At 51.0% G+C, this 16,520-nt stretch overlaps 1 protein-coding gene across 2 annotated transcripts in view; it reads right to left on the bottom strand.

Annotated features, from left to right (window-relative positions):
• IUM83_02018 (Copia LTR rider) overlaps nucleotides 1-15,808 on the bottom strand; it is a gene marked incomplete at both ends in the record, with an annotated part of 53,144 nt that extends 37,336 nt beyond the window's left edge. The window contains 3 exons of one of the 2 annotated variants that reach the window (XM_067925913.1): nucleotides 14,282-14,295; nucleotides 14,391-14,706; nucleotides 15,380-15,808. In XM_067925913.1, the coding sequence (XP_067800578.1) occupies nucleotides 14,282-14,295; nucleotides 14,391-14,706; nucleotides 15,380-15,808 (759 nt within the window). Of the gene's footprint in view, nucleotides 1-14,281; nucleotides 14,296-14,390; nucleotides 14,707-15,379 lie in introns of those variants that run through there. The other variant, XM_067925914.1, reaches the window with a different exon arrangement.
• Between the last annotated feature and the right edge of the window lie 712 nt (nucleotides 15,809-16,520).

Genomic DNA, 16,520 nt, shown 5'->3' with positions numbered 1-16,520 from the left:
ACAACGTCGTTTCCCTACAACAAACATGTGGGTGGTTAGAATCACTGAAGAGGTACTGTTGCTATTTTCTCTGTAATGAAATATGTAGTATAGCAGCTCATAAAACATGTAACTACAGAAGACATACCACTGCCACAACCTTAACAAAGCACTGTACGCTGCTCTCCAGAGTACTAACGATGTTATAGACAAGAGCATCTTGGAGATATTGGAAGCATTTGCTGAAACTAACACCAATACCAAACATATTGTGGAATTTATCTCTCGGAAGGTGGGTACGGTCACACTATATTGTGGCAGTAATCACTTGACACTAATATTGACACTTGACATGTATTGTTTTCCTAGATATGCCACTTACACCCCAGCAAATACGGAACTTGATAAACTCCCGACTGGGAGCGTCCGCAACGGAACAACGTGTGAAAGATCTAATTTCAGATTTTGCGGATGAAGAAGGGAATACTTGTCTTTTGATCCAGGACGATTGGGGCCTAACGTCTGGCATTGTGGTTCAGAGTGCCGCTCAAAAGGAAGGTTTCAGTCGGTGGGGGGCCAATCTTGTGTTGGACTGGACGCATAATACGAACAATATTGGGTACTACTTGGGTAAGTGCTGAAGTTGCGCAAATTTTCTTTTGAACTCAAAGATATTGATATTTCCTCTATTGCAGATACCTAATAGTCACTGTTTCGACTGGAAGGGGTGTGTCCGTCCTCGATCGTGAAACGACAATGGAATCGAACCTACATAACAGGAAAAAACTTTACAAAGCATCATTCCACTCTCGAGGCGACCGACCTGTACAGATTTGCGCCTTCTTCAGGAAGTGACATCGAGGTTGTATGGCAGGATACAGCCCCGTGTACATGCAACTGCTTATTTTACGTGTCAAGACGCTTACCGTGCCAACACGTTTTTGGGGTGATGAAGCACAGGAATATCTCGATGTTTAAAGTTGCGCAACTTCAGGCTCGTTGGTCAATGAAAGTGGCAGAGGCAATTGAGCCCATTCTGGCAAAAGCTATAACTAAGCTGGCTAGACTTGGCGAGATGCAAGGGTCCCGTGGTCCATCAGTTCGTTTGAATCATGCAACGAGGCGGATCGTATATGTCAAAACCAAACGAGGCGAAACGTGTGCCCACCCAGTACTTTCGGACTGTGAGAAACACAATGCTGTTCACGCTGAACTACTCCCAGTAATTGACGCAATGCACCGTCTTCCACCTAACCAGTTCTATAAATGCTTCTCTGAAATGCGAAATTTTATTGACGCTCTCAAGAAAAAGTGGGAATTCATTGCTTCGGGTAATGTCGACAATGATTACATTAATGAGGAGATTGAGAGTGGCGTTTTGAGTAAAGACGACGCTATCGAGTTCGAAGGGTCTGTGGACCCGTTACCGAGTGGTGCGTCTACGCTGAACACCCGCGAGCCACATGGCCTTGCTGTAGGGGCTTTGGAGATCTGTCTAGTCGTTCATCCATCATAGTTAACACAACCTGAACTTACGGTCTCTGAGGCATCCCAAGAAGTACTGAGTTTGTCAGTAGAATTTATTACCCAAGAATTTGCAACAACTCAAAGTGGTCAGGTGGGGCATGGTACTTCAAAATCACATAGTACGGATGATTCGACGACAGAAGTTGCGCAACTTTGTGCCCGTGACACTAAAACTAGTCACACTAAGGCTGACCCTGCTCGAGCCGGAAGGGCCTCGGGTGTAGATGTTATTAAACTACACTCTTCTTCTCGCGTAACACCAACTTCAAGCGTTACCAAAAACAAAAAAACAAAAACAAAAACGAAAGATTCGGCGAGCCCCTGTACAGATGTACTCCGATTGTTCGATTGACGTTGAAGCATTACTTGTGTGGGTAACGCATTTTCCTGACAAGCAACGCGTCAGTGAAATTATAGATCGTTTCCCGGTGCTGTTCTCCGAGTCATTTTTGCAGTCTCGGAAGATCGCCGTATTACTTTGGCGACCGTCGTTATCCTACAACTATCTGATTCCACGTGGGCTACTTACTAACATGAACAGTGCGTTATCTGGAAGGAGATCAGAACACGCAGAATTGATCCGATCACCAAATGGCAAATTAACGAAATGTGTTACGAACAACGTCGATTCTGAAGGGGATGAAACTATCCCAGTCGTTGTTCTGGCCACTGAAGGCGAATTCGCTAGGTAATAGTGCGGCTGTTTATCTTAATTTGTCAAGTTACTGGTTTTTTATTGTAGGAGATACGCAGATGTGGTTCAGCAGATATAAACAACGAGGGACGTCATCCGCCGTTATGAGGACGATCTCGAGTGGATTCGAAGAGCTTGGAGTCATCTGAACGGTGTTAATGTTGTGCTACACGATCCATTAACGATGCCTCCCATCTCTCAGATTGCCCAGGAAGTTGCGCAACTTTTGGCGGAGTCATGGTTGAAGCGCAAATTTAAAATCAGTGCAGGTAGTACAGGAAGGGGGGATTCTTGGAGCTCACTGATGTTGTGGGTCATATTGCAGGCGAAACGAGACTAAGTAATATGCATTGCGCTTTGCAGTATCGATTCTCGCACCAGAAGTCGCTGTGTTACGTGGTGGACCCTCTCAACATAGAGCGTACCGAAATTGAGCTGCCGATGCACAGAGTGACGGACTATGCCCACATAGTCTTTCCTGTGTATATGCGAGCGTTGAAGCATTGGGTTCTCCAGATTATCAGCCGTTCAGTATCCACAACGGAGATGTCTCAGTTTAAGTTGATTCTCTACGACCCACTTGGCGCAGCCCCGAATTTGAATTTGCTGCGAAGTAAATGGAAGACATACACGCTACCACTTCTTCAAGCTTGGCATGCTCGCGATGCCAATAGTGATGCGGGACGTGGAGATGGGAATAGTCCGGGTTCAACCCGATGCGATGAAATCAAACCGGAGCCATGCCCGTCGAAGGAGAACGCTGTGGATAATACAAATAGCGTTTTGGACTCTGCTAATGTGCCACAACGTGAATTCGGTGTCTTCACTCCATCGGTGGAGGAAGAAGTGATTAAACACCCGCGCCAGCGTGACCAAGAGAGTTGTGGTGTGCTGTGTTTGGCCCAAGCTTATAGTCACGTCAACGTCGACGCCACCAATTTCAAGCTGAATAAGACAGTGAGGGACGGAGACGTTGAGGTGATGCGCCTATGCATCATGCGGTCGCTTCTGCGTGACTGTGATGAATTCCAAAATGCTGCCGATGCAAAGTTTAGCGATGATCACGAAGTGTTAGCGACCAAGATGAAGATCAACAGATTTTTCACAATGTCAACCCATAGCGAGGCAAAGCTTTAGCGTTGGTACAGTTGAGGGGCTGTTGAGTATTGATTTTCGTAGCGAGGTGTTCATGAAATAGCTAGACGTAGCAGCTCAGCGACCTAGAACTCTTATTCCTAATCGATATTAGTTTGTCTTGCACAGCACTGAGTCGGACTGTGCGGAATTGCCAAATGAATCAACACTACGCTTACGACCGCCGGCGTGACGCGTGTAACTGGTTCACTTGTTAGCGCTAACCGCGCTATTGCAAATATTCGAGTTGCGCCGCCGTTCATCTAAAAGTCGCGCAACTTCATTTTGAAGGTGCTCCAAGTTGCCAAAGCTGCTCAAACGTGCTCAAATGAAGGTGCACGAAGGTGCGCAAAGGTGCGGAAGGTGCTCAACCCGAAGGTGTTTTAACGAAAGCCCCTGCATTGCAGCTCGGACTTCGTGTTCAGGATAAACGTCACGGTCTAGGAAAGCGATCTCTGAGGGCTAGCTACTTGACGACGGGTGACGAACGCGACAAGCTTGAACTTCGCGAAGAGCTTGTCAGCAGCAGTTTTCTTGCGCGTCAGTAGCGCTTCCGCCGTCTTTTTTATTGCTTCGGTTCAACTTGCTAAATATTGTCGTGATGAAATCGAATCCCCTGTCTTCGGTGCTGATAAGGTGTCGTCGAGGTTGTTGGACAACGCGCAAATTGTGAAGTGGAGCATACAGTTTGAAACAGAATTCAGGGGGGGGGGGTCTGAATCCGCGGGGGGTGCGATGGTGTCTACGCTAACAGCTCGCTATGGAGATGAAGCTGCGGCGAACATGATAGCGACGGCATCTGCCACGGGTTTGCACGAGACGAAAATAATTACTGGAACATGAAGAGCTATCTACTTGGTTCACGAAGAAAAACTCTGCGAACGACGTTTTCAAACTACTGAAATTGGACGTAGCAAAGGGTCCGATTCTGGAGAAAGCAGCGTTGAACACTTGGATGTTCTACGCCAGGCTCACAAACGAAGATTCGTATGAGATGTTTTTCTTAAAACTGAAGGCAAGGTATGGCGATGACGGCTTGGCACAGATACTTGTCCCAGCCAAGCGTGTGCAGGATTCAAAAGATGTCGCCGATAAACTGGATACCATGCTGCTTCAGAGTTGGCAGCAGAGCAAAACGTCTGGGGATGAAGTTTTCTAACTCCTAAAACTTGATGGCCAAGAGGGCAACAAATTTCACACTCCCGAGTTTACCAGTTGGACCTCTTATCTTGCGAACTGGACAAGACAAACCCGGACGAGTTAATGTACGTGTGTTTAAGAGCACGCTACGGAAACGACGGGCTAGAAAGCATAATTAGCCAGGCAAAGGAAAACTTAGGGTCCATTGCTGCACGTCTTCGAGAGATCGGGAAGAAAGACGGGAAACCCCACGACGAGTTCTTGAAGATTCAACAATTAAACCGGGATTTTCACTCCATGAAGGCCGTCGTAGCGCGCTTGGGAGTGGAAATCTCGAGGAGCGAGTGGAAAACCGTTGATGACATTTTCAAGATGCTGAAACTCAACAAGAATCCGGAAAACCCATTCGTTTTGCTCGACAAGCCTTTGTTGGGAACTTGGACTTCGTACGTTACGAAACTACACAACGTCGACAGCAAAAACCCTGATGTGGTTTCGATACTGAAGAAAAGGTTCGGCAGATTGGGGCTGGCCGACATGCTTAATACTGCGAGGGCCCCTGGTGCAATGAGTATCCAGAAGCAGCAGTTTGAGAAATGGTTATCTAACGGAATCCACCAGGACAAAATTTCGGGGCAAATGAATGATTTCTCTAGCAACGTCAAGTTTCACGCGGGATACCGCGCATTTTACGCTGCTATTGCTCCTCGGCGTGGTAAGTAACTTTAGCTGTGAGTCGGACCGGTAGCTGATAGGAAAGGTACCTGATGCCTCTAGTAGTGAGCCTGACAACATGAAACAAGCATTTGAGTTTTGCAAACTCGAGGTGTTTTCCGCGCTACAAACAAAACACCAGAGGATCGATGTTAATCTAGGTTTGTTTCGCAAATGGCCGGTTGAGAGAACGAACAACTTAATGTATACAGCTAGATATGTTGGCTTTCGAATATGGCGGGGTAGGCTGATGTAGAAACGCTTTGATTTCTTTTTTTTAAGAGTATTGGTACTTAACAGGCGATCCAGTTAAGAGGGAGACTTTTTTGGGGGAAACTAAAAAAAAATAAATGCGGAAATTGTCCTATTTCAATGAAATTTTAGTCGGAACATAACTAGAATTTCTAATGACGAAGGAATCAAGCCCGGCTTTCGTAGCTGCACTGGTTGTGCCATGGCAAGGCATGCAAGCAGCATGCCGATACTAGCGCTGTTTGAAGCATTTGTAGGGATTTGGAGGTATGAGACGTTTGATAGTGGTGTACAGACGGCTCGGCCACGTGCACGTCTCGATGCGTTGGAGGGGGGGATTTCTCAGTGGCGCAGAATTCCAAATGGAGGGGGGACGAGAAGACTCTGGTGGCGGAATCTATCCGCTCATTACCTGAGCCACAGAGACCGAGTGCAAGGACCGAAGGCGGTGCTTACTGCGCGCTCTCCCTGCCGAACTGCGCGTTGGACAAATTGTTCTCACCCTCCCACGAGCCCACCGCCGTCTTGCCGTCCTTGTGGAGGGAGACGAGGCTACACATTGTGGAGAGATGGGGCAATGCAGACCACTCTACCTCCTATTTTCCGAATTTAGACATGCATCGCATTCACACCAAGGGCAATCAGGCGGAGGCGCTGTTTTCGAGCGCTCATGCTAAGATGTGAGCTGCGTTCAAGTGAATAAAGACAGCATATTTATAGGTTTGAAATATCGATCTGTCTGGTGATGCTAGTGTCACGACCTGAAAATAAAGACCGCAATTACTTGGCCCGACGATTTTCCCCATTTTGGGTCACTTTTTCCCTCTTCTGAACTGGATCGCCTGTTAAAAGAACGAGTAGAAGGTCGAGTGCAGGCGAGCCAATTCGTAACTCACGGCTGCCGGACTGATAAGCTTCGCAGCTCGGCGTGCGCTGTTTCATGATCGGGTTTACACCCGCTGCATCTAGCGATTCTAAGCAATCAATGTCAGGGCACGATCCGTGCTTGAATGCGTAAGAGAAATATGTGATTCAGGGACATCTTATCTCCAAAAACCTATACGGCTCTCCGCATCATGATTGCTTTCAGGAGCCTTGTCACTGCACAGTTGACGAAGAACTGGAGGATCAGAAAATGCGGATATCTTCGGGAGAACATGCTAATCGAGGATGAGGGGCCCAATTCCGGCTTGCTCCCCCCCCCCCCTTTTACCTTCTTCTTACTAACGTCATTGGATGCTATCAGGGACGACTGCACACTTAGAACAGCAATCTTGACATCCACAGCGACCGTTTAATCGGAGTGAGGTGGTGCTTCCTGATGCAGATCATACGGCTTCGGACGAACAATCTCAATATACGCCAGCGTCTTGTTCAATGCCAGCATTTGGTGCAGCTCTGCCACATCAGTCAAAACGACCGATCGATGGTCGATGGTGCCTGCGGTGGTAAACGAGCCCAACCACACCGCCAATCTTCAATTAGGTGAACGCGAAGACGGCGAACGCTTTCGAGATGGGGCAGTTAACATCACACATGGCTGCTAGCTCAGGGACATCATGCCAACTTCAGCTCATCGCAGGGAGTGACTCGTTTTTCCCATGATACTCGTTTAAGTCAAGGCGAACGTCGTAAAACTAACCCATGATTGTAAGTTTGTGACGCGATGCTTCTCTGTGAGGCGGATAAATCAAAAGTACATTGGTTTAGAGATTCTGTTTGCCTCCTTTCTGGTTCATGTATACGCGTACGACGTCGTCCTTCAAGGTCCACTGGCCAACACCCGCTGGCCACGCCTCCACTGTCACCGCGTCCAGGACAGTGGGGCAGGCTTGCACGCAGCTTGTACCAGTATCACACCGCCGATTTCCACACCTCCCCCACAAGCAGCACGCAAGCAGCTTTGCTACCCGGTGCTCGCAAGGCAACACATGCCACACTTGCGTAGGTGCTGGATTCGGGCTAGAGCCTTAGTGAGCAGATCGGCAGGCATTTTACCCGTCGGCAAATATTGCACTGCAATCGATCCCTCTTGACGCAAGCTCTTGGCGGCCTTGAACTTGACGTCCACGGTCTTCTGGGTCTCCGATAACCCGTGTCTCTTCAATCTGGCGATGGCGGGCTGACTGTCCATGCACAGCGTCAACGGTGTGTTCCGGTGCATGACCTCGTCGACGATCAGTCGCACCATCATCGCCTCTTCGATGGCGACATGTGCGGCGATGTTCTCAGCAGCTGTGCTTGACTTCGCGACGATGGTCTGCTTCTTGCTGCCCCAAGCGACTGGACACCCGAAAAGGAACACGACGTGTCCTGAGGTCGACTTCCTGTCCACGCGGTCGTTAGCCCAGTCAGCATCGGACGCCACCATGATGTCGTCGCCGCTTGGTTCAAATCGTAGCTGCATCGATTTGGTCCCGTTTAGGTAGCGGAACAAAAACTTCACCGCATCCCAAGCCGCTTTCCTTGGCGAAGCGCAGTGTCTTGACAACTGACTCACTGCGAAACTGGTGTCCGGTCGGCTCACGCGAGCCAGATACAGAAGCGCGCCGACAGCTTGACGGTACGGCTGGCGCTGCATGAAGGTGGTCTCTTCCGGACTTCGAACTTGATCTTCCAGGTCCAAACGCGTGTTCGGGACCATGGGTGTACTGGCTGGTTGCGTCTCGTCAACGGCAAAGCGGTGCAGCATTTCCTGCACGTACGCCGCTTGCGAGAGCAGCAGGACAGACTTCGATGGTCTCTCCACTCGCATGCTGAGGAACGGGTCGGGCTCGCCGAGGTCCTTGACCTGGTACCTGCGACTGAGCGCAGCCATAAGACGGAGCACTTGTTCCTCTTCTTCGTGTGCGATGAGGAGGTCGTCTACATACAAGCACACCAGCAGAAGTGAGTCATTCACATAAGCAAAGTACAAACACGGGTCTGCGCGCGTCGGCGAGAGCCCATACTCCCTGAAGAAACCATCAATTTCCTTGTGCCATTGTCGACCTGCTTGACGAAGTCCATACAGCGCTTTGCGTAGCCGCTAAACCAGTCCAGTATGCTCTACGTCTGAAAATCCCGACAGGGGATGCATGTAGATTTCTTCGACGAGATCGGCCTTCACATAGGCCGATGGCACGTCGTCCTGGCGCACTTGCAGCTAGAGCCTCGCCACTATAGCCAAAAAGATGCGAACCGTGACGAGCGCAGCTACTGGAGCATAGGTGTCCAGGAAATGCAGGATGAAGTCTTGTTTGTCACCCCTGGCGCATAGTCTCGCCTTGAATCGAGCAATATCCCCGTCGGATCCCAACTTTAACCGAAACTGGAACGTATGATTGAGGATCTTGGCATCAGGCGGGGGCTCAACCCATTCAAAGGTCCCGTTTTCAAAAAGGGCTGCGATTTCCTCCCTTATGGCCTGTTCCCAGCGGGGCCATTGAGGGGATCTCTTGGCCTCAGCCAAATTCATCGGCTCCCGAATGACTTCGGCGATCACCGAGAACGCATGCGCCTGATCCTCGTTTCGTTGCGCAATATGCTTGGAGCGTCGAGCGGCTGTCAGCTCCGATGGTGCTGGGTCAGCAGTGACCTCAGCACTAGAATCTTCTGCATCGGAGTCATCTTCATCAGTTGCGTCACCGATGTCTTTATCATCATCGACTGGGGTGAGTTCGTGTAGCATTCGGTCAAGCACACGTACATCTCGAGATTCGATAACACTGCGGTTGGGGCCTGGAATGAGAACTTGAAAGCCCTTTATTGAATCGTTGCAGCCGACGAAAGCTCCCAGCTCTCCACGAGCGTCAGTGAAACGGAGGTTTTTGCGTCTGATCTCCGGTGGGATGCGTGCCACTACGGCCTGGGTATCTTACTCAGGTCAGGTTTCCGGCCAAATATCCGTTCGTGTGGAGTGACACTGCTTCCAGCCTTTGGTATGTGGTTGCAAATGAAGGCTGCATGCTTCAAGGCATCTTCCCACAACCAGTGGTGAAGACCCGAGTCTGCTAACAAGGCGGACGCCATCTCAGTGAGCGTACGAATAGCTCTCTCCGCAACTAAGTTCTGGAACGATGAATATCTCGTGGTGTGCTCATGAAGTATTCCCGTTTGTTGGATCAGCTTGCGGACGTCCTTATTCAGGAACTCGGTCCCTCCATCAGTCCGCAGCATTTTTACGGAGGAGGCCTGCACCTCGGCGTGGCGCTCGATTAGAGCGAGGAACTGCTTGATAGCTTGGGCAGCTTCAGACTTGCGCATCAGATCATAAGCGCTCACATAGTCTCTCCACTCGACCACCATAATGTACCGCTTTCCATTTCGAGATTTCGACACAGGGCCACTAAGATCGGCGTGACACACTCCGTCAGCAACTGCATCACTACTAGACCTGCGAGAGGGAGCGGGCACTTTGGTCGACTTCATCAGAGCGCAAATTGTGCAGATGTGAGGTTTGGTTCCTCGAGCCACCTTCAGTCCCTTCACTGCTCCACTGGACACCATCTTCTGCAACGTACCACAGTTTATATGTCCGAGTCGTCTATGCCAGCTCTCCAAGTCCTCTCCGAGCACTGCAGCGGAGGTGGCGCTTGGCGGAGCGTACCCAGCGTCTTCCTCGATGATCACCGAGTACACCCCATTTAGTAGGCGGGCCACGCAACCAACTCGACGGCGATTACCGTTGTACGCAGTGCAGCTGGACTCGGAAAATTCAACACCGTGACCAGCTTTTACAAGCGTGGACACCGACAGCAGTGTGCTCTCGAATCCAGGCGCATAATAAACGTTATCCACAACAAAGTCTCGTCGAATGGGGTTACCACGGCCATCGTCCACCATGGCGTGAATGTTCAGTCTTCCTTTGGCCTTGGCCACTACCGCTCTTCCATCCACGACCTTGACCGCCAGCGTTTGGTGGCTGTTAGTGATGGTCAAGGCGTCCAGTCGGCCCGTCAGGTGGTGGGATGTGCCCGAATCCAATAGTATAGGGCTCCACGTGACGCCAACACTTCACTCGCTCCCACTGGATTCGTCCTCAAAGGACTGGGCTGCGGCTTGGTTTGCTTCGCCCTTCTCTTCCTTGGCTTCGGCATCGCCGGATAGGTATCGGCGATGGTAGGCAGCTGTATGTCCGGTTTGGCCGCACACGTAGCAGGTGAACGAGGACTTGTTGCTGCCATCGTTGGTTGCTGTCTTCTTCGTCTTGCGCTCGACAACAGCTGCTTTGGCTTCAGCGGCGCGTTTCTTCGGGTTCTTTTCGTCCTTTGCCGGCGTCTGGTGCAGCTTCTTGCTTGTGGGTTTCGTAAACTTGCTCTTTGCCGTGTGTGCTGGATGGGGCGCAGCCTTCGCCTTCTTGCGTTCCGGGAGGCGTCCGTCCGTCTCCGCCTTGCGCGTCAATACGGTGACTGCGACCTTCAACTGTTCTTCAGGCTTTTCTTCTTCCAAGCTGACCTTCGTCTTTAGGAAGTCAGTGAATTTGGGATATGCGTTGCGCACGAACGCAACGAAGGCGTGGCGCGCATTCACGGGAACAGCCTTTCCACCCTCCAACGCATCTGCCATCTGGAGGAACCGGTCCGCATACTCGCGGTACGTCTCGTTCCAGCCCTTCCGCTCCTTCTTGATGCGCTCAGCGATGACCACTCCGAGCAATACAGGCCTGAATTCGTAGGTCAGCGCATTCGCTCCGTCCGAGTAAGACGCCGCAGGGTTGGCGGCACGCCAGTCGCGATACCAACGACGCGCCATACCCGTGAGGTGCATCTTGAACACAGCTTTCTTCACGTCCTCGCTCCACACTTGGCCGGCGAGAGCTTGGGCATCGTCCTTCTGCTCGTCGAGCTCTTCACAGAACTCACGAGCCTTGGCGTTGAAGCTTCCAGACGCTACAGTGCCATCAAATCGTTCGACCTTGATGTTACGTAGGTCAACCATGTCAAAACACTTTCCGGGTTCGACGGCGGGGTTTGTACCGGCCTCGCCGTCTGATTCGGCGTCACCATTCGGTTCTTATTCGGGCTATGGCTGTGAGCGTTGATTTCCGCCGTCACTGCGGTTCGCTCCAAATGCAGCAGCCAAAGCGGTGAGCGCAGGGCCTACGCTGGCAATCTGGGCCATACTTTCGGGGTCGAGCGCTGCGGCGATCGCTGGGGCTTCATCATGCACAGCGGGCTTTGCAGCGACTTGTGGCGCATTGGCGGACTGCGCGGCAGGCTGCGCAGGGTTAGCTTGCACTGCGGGCGGTGTTGGGTTGGCTTGCAAGGCATCGTTCGCGGTCGCTGCCGCTCTTCCACGAGTGCTCATTACCATGAGCGAGTGCGGCTGTTAACCCGTTACGCGATGCTTCTCTGTGAGGCGGATAAATCAAAAGTGCATTGGTTTAGAGATTCTGTTTGCCTCCTTTCTGGTTCATGTATACGCATACGACGTCGTCCTTCAAGGTCCACTGGCCAACACCCGCTGGCCACGCCTCCACTGTCACCGCGTCCAGGACAGTGGGGCAGGCTTGCGTGCAGCTTGTACCAGTATCACGCCGCCGATTTCCACAAAGTTCTTCAGATTCAGACAACGTTTCTGGATCTCATCGTCGTTCAGTATCTCCATAGATCCCTCTAGTGTCCGAGATTTTAGAGAGGACCCAACCGCTTCACGAAATTGAGGATGCCACCAGAGTACTAGTATGTCATTCCTTCTTTGTCAAACGCAAGCTTGAGATCCATCAACTCAACGGGGCAACCGACAACTGGCGCCACCTCACTAAAATTCGGTCGCGGCGCTGCACTTGGCATCTGCCATATTACGTTCACCCAGGCATTTCATCCATCGTCACTGAAAGCTGGCACATGTGCTGTTGGCGATTTAAAATCAAGGCCCGAGAATCTGAAAGAGGTTGGCCTCGGTCGTCAAACAGCCACTGAATGCGAGCTCCGGCTTTAACGTTGCGTCTCTCTCTTCGAGTTGGCCACGTGGACGACCCCACAAGTACTCCTTGGAGTGATGAGGAGGTAGAACGCGTTTGTAGACCTCAACATCTGTCGTGTTCATGCTAATTGAAGTGAGTGCCAACGATTTCACCGAAGAGCACGCACGCGCTCGTTTCGAGAGAAAAAATCGTAAGCTAGCCACTTCCACCACCCCCTAGTCAAGGCTTCGTCGTCGACCGGTATTAGCTGGGGACGGATCGTCAGTGTTCTGGTCGTGTGGGCGAGTACAATTGCCGAAAAGATCGTCTCGAACTAAAGGACTTGGAGAACAGAAACGTAAAGCACATGCGCAGTCCCCAATTGAAGCGGTTGTCGCTCTTCTTCACGCATTTCACAGCTAGCTTTGGGCGCAATGTTCACGAATTCGACGAGCACTGTCGAAGCAGTAGCGCATCAACTGACCCAGAGCATGCTCCGCAGCACGCTCGCTACTTCGTAACTTATTCTCCAGGAGAAGCTTCGACGCGACTTGAAAGAATCAAGCATTCTTGCGAACTAATAGCCCTCGATTGCCTTCATTAGTTTACTATAAGGCGCATTAGGACACAGCAGCCCCAACAGAACTTTGACCTCCTCTCCCGACTTACTTTCCTGTAAATTTGCATCCAAAGCTGCGGTTTTCTACAAATCTCGCAGATATTCCGCACTCGTAAGAAGCTAGTTCACTCCACAGCACTAGGTGAAATCCCTGTCCGGCGTCTCGACGCGCTAAAATTTGTGGGTCTTCCGGTCGCTCCGTTCCTCGACTGAGAATCTGAATCGTGCTGCGATTTCTTTTTCCAGGTCTTCCTCCCCTTCGTCACGCCATGGTGGACCCCACAGTGGACTTGCAATAGGTATCCCCAGGCTATCTGGTCCACGTGAGCCAGAGCGGAAGAGTTTCACGAAATTATTGGATTGCGTTTCTAAAAAAAATTTCACGAAATTATTGGAGTCCATTTCAAAAAAAAAATTCTGATTTGTACAGCAATTCTCGCGAGCCTTCGGGTGCGTCTTGGCGCGTGGGCAGCGTGCTCGAAGGGATTGGCTCCGAGGTGGAGAATTGGAAACTGAGTATTCATGGAGTTAACATGCACGCGCCGCTGTCGGCTTTCCTGTGGTCTCTGCCGTCCTCAGTTCAACACGCGCACGTGCTCCAGCGGTTTATGGTCCTGCTGACACCGCCACCACACATGCAGGCTGCTAGTTCCAGCTGCGAGCAACATGCGTTGACTGGGCGAGTATCAACACCCATTCCGGGTAGTCACGATTACCCAGAGATCATCACCAGCTTACACAGTTCGTCAAGGCGAGGTGCTGGGAGTGTCTTGGTCAGAATGTCTGCCCGCATCTTCTTAGACTCGCAGTAGCAAACCTCGAGGATCTTCTTCTTTGTGATATCCTTGACGAACTTGTACCTGACTCCAATGTGTTTAGCTCTCCCAGACGTGTCTTCACTCTCAATTTGAGCGATCGCCGCCTGATTGTTGACATGCACACTGCCGCTGGTTGCATTGCTATGCCAATCTCTTTTAGCAGTTCTACGATGCCCAGCATCTCCGCTGTTGTTTGAGAAGCTACCACAAACTCGGCCTCCATGGTCGACTAAGCCACACACTTTTGCTTCTTACACATCCACCCAACCACCATGCCATTCATCATTAGGCCTCCACCGCTTACAGACTTCCTGTCTGTCTTATCCGCAGCATAATCTGCATCGCTAAACGCTTCAACTAGAACGCCGGCGCCGCCCACTACAGACTTGTCCTCCTTCATGGTGAATCTAAAGATTTTTGCACGCTTCAAGTACTTAGCAATTTTCTTTGCCAGATGCCAATCACTCTCCCGTGGTGCATGCGAATGGCGCATTACTCGGTGCACGGCGAATGCTATGTCAGGCCGAGTGCACTGAGCAACCCACAACAAACTCCCCACTAACGATTGAAACATTTCGACCGTCGGTCTTTGAGATGACCCGTTGCCGCTTGCCGGCAGAAGTTCACCTCCTTCGTCACTGTCCTCGCCGCTAATTGGCACATGTACGGGTGCTGCCTCAGCCAAACCATACATCTCCAGCATCTCGTCATTAACAGCTTCCTGACTGAGCGTCCACCCTACCTCAACATCGTTGTCGAAAACAATTCCGAGAAACTTAGTGACCACACCAATGTCATTTAGTTCCACCACCTTCATGTCATTAAAGAAATAATCAACCTTCTTCACGCTAGTCCCCGTCACCAGCACGTCGGCTACATAGATACCGACCAGCGTCTTGACGTTGGCTTCATGCTCAATATAGAGACAGCTATCCGTATAGCACTGGCAAAACCCCAGTGGCAACAGGGTCTTGTGTAGCATCAAGTTCCACAGCCTACCCGACTGCTTCAGGTCATACAGCCCTTTCTTGAGTCGCAACGCAAGCTCCCTTTTGTCTTTGACTCCGAGTGCAGCAGCTCGTCGTCAAATTCAATCCCTTCGGGAATATGGAGCAAAATCTCCAGATCAGCCTCCTTATCGGCTTGAACATACGCACTTGGCACGTCGCCGTGACGCGTCCGCACTCCCGAAACTCTCGATACAGCTAGAATCATTTTGCCCGAGACCATCTCCAGCACTGCTGAGAACGTGAAAGTGTAATCAACGCCGTACACCTGCTTATCACCACGAGCCACTAATCGCGCCCTGTACCTTTCGACGCTTCCGTCAGCGTAGAAGTTTAGCTTGTACACCCATTTGCTGTGCAGCAGCTTCGCGTTTCGAGGCTTGACGATCACCTCCCAGGTGTCGTTGTGTTCGAGTGCCTTGATCTCCGTTCTCACAGCCTCCTTCTATTTCTCTACTCGTGGGTCTCGCGTTGCCTCGCGATAATTTTCCGGATCGACTAGCAATACTGCATCCACGCGCGCGAGTGGCGCATGTTTGCTGCCCATGTTTCGCGTGTGCATTCTTGTTCGCAGCTTCTCTTCCGGTGGCAACCTCTCGTCACTACTACCAGCATCGTCCCCAGCAGCAGATTTTTCTTTTTCTTTTTCTTTTTCTTGGCCATTCTGGCCTTCTTCTTCTTCGACCTAGTCGTCGGAGGTTTGCCCGCATGCAATTTCTCGGCTCTGATCGGTGACGTCTCCACAACTGGTGTCTCGCTCTGTGATCCCTTCGTCGCCGACTCCTTCCGCTTTGCAACCTCATCGCGCTCTGCCACAGCGCTGCGCAATTCTGGGTCTTCTCGTTCGAACTGCGTCTGCAGTTGCGCGATCTGCTCGTTGTTCAGTGTATCGACGTTGCGAATATGTTGTGTCGTGATGACCACGCTGTCTTTAGGGAGATACACTTTAAACCCTTTTGTTTCATCATTTTTACCGCCGATCATGCCAACTTGTGCACGCGGTTCCCAGGCCTTCTTTCCATGGTCTCGGAAAGCCATGCACGGGCTGCCAAATGTGACAATGTCTGCGACATTCGGTGTTTTGCATGTTAGCATCTCGATTGGTGACATGCGCTTTGGGTTAGTGCTGCAAGAACTCCGGTTCAATACGTACGTAGCATATTCCACAGCGTCGCCCCAGAAATGTTGCGGTAAGCCACTGGCGAACAGCATGCATCTCGCCATGTCGAGTACTGTCCTGTGCATTCGCTCGGCTTTGCCATTGGAGGCTTGATTGTCTGCCTCACTTATCTGGCGCCTCACGCCGGTTGACTTGCAAAACGGATCAACATTCACATACTCCTTGCCGCCGTCCGTGCGCAGCACGTGGATCCTGCAATTGAAGCTCTTTTCGAAATACACCAGGAAATGCTCGAACATCTTTGTTGTCGTCACCTTGTTCTTAGCGACAAACACCCTCACCTAGTTCGTTGAGTAGTCCATGAAATTTATCATGTACTGGTAGCCGTGACGATCTAGTGGTGTCATCGGTCCCTTGATGTCGCTGCCAATCACACCGCCAATCTTGTTTATCGGGGCGTGCGCACACGTGTCTTTCTTCGACTGTTTGTTCTTACTCTGTTTTCCCTGAGCGCATGTCAAGCAATTTGGTCTAGTGCGATCCGTCAGCCGAATTACCGATCCAGCTGTGTCAGCCATTCTCTCAACAGTGTCATATGCAAGATGGCCTTGTCGCTGGTGTAGCTCCAGC

The sequence above is a fragment of the Phytophthora cinnamomi genome (assembly GCF_018691715.1).
Source record: "Phytophthora cinnamomi strain GKB4 chromosome Unknown Contig0, whole genome shotgun sequence".
Taxonomy (NCBI): Eukaryota; Oomycota; class Peronosporomycetes; order Peronosporales; family Peronosporaceae; genus Phytophthora; species Phytophthora cinnamomi.
The sequence above is the reverse complement of the archived record's forward strand: the minus strand, read 5'-3'. Positions and strand labels throughout refer to the sequence as shown.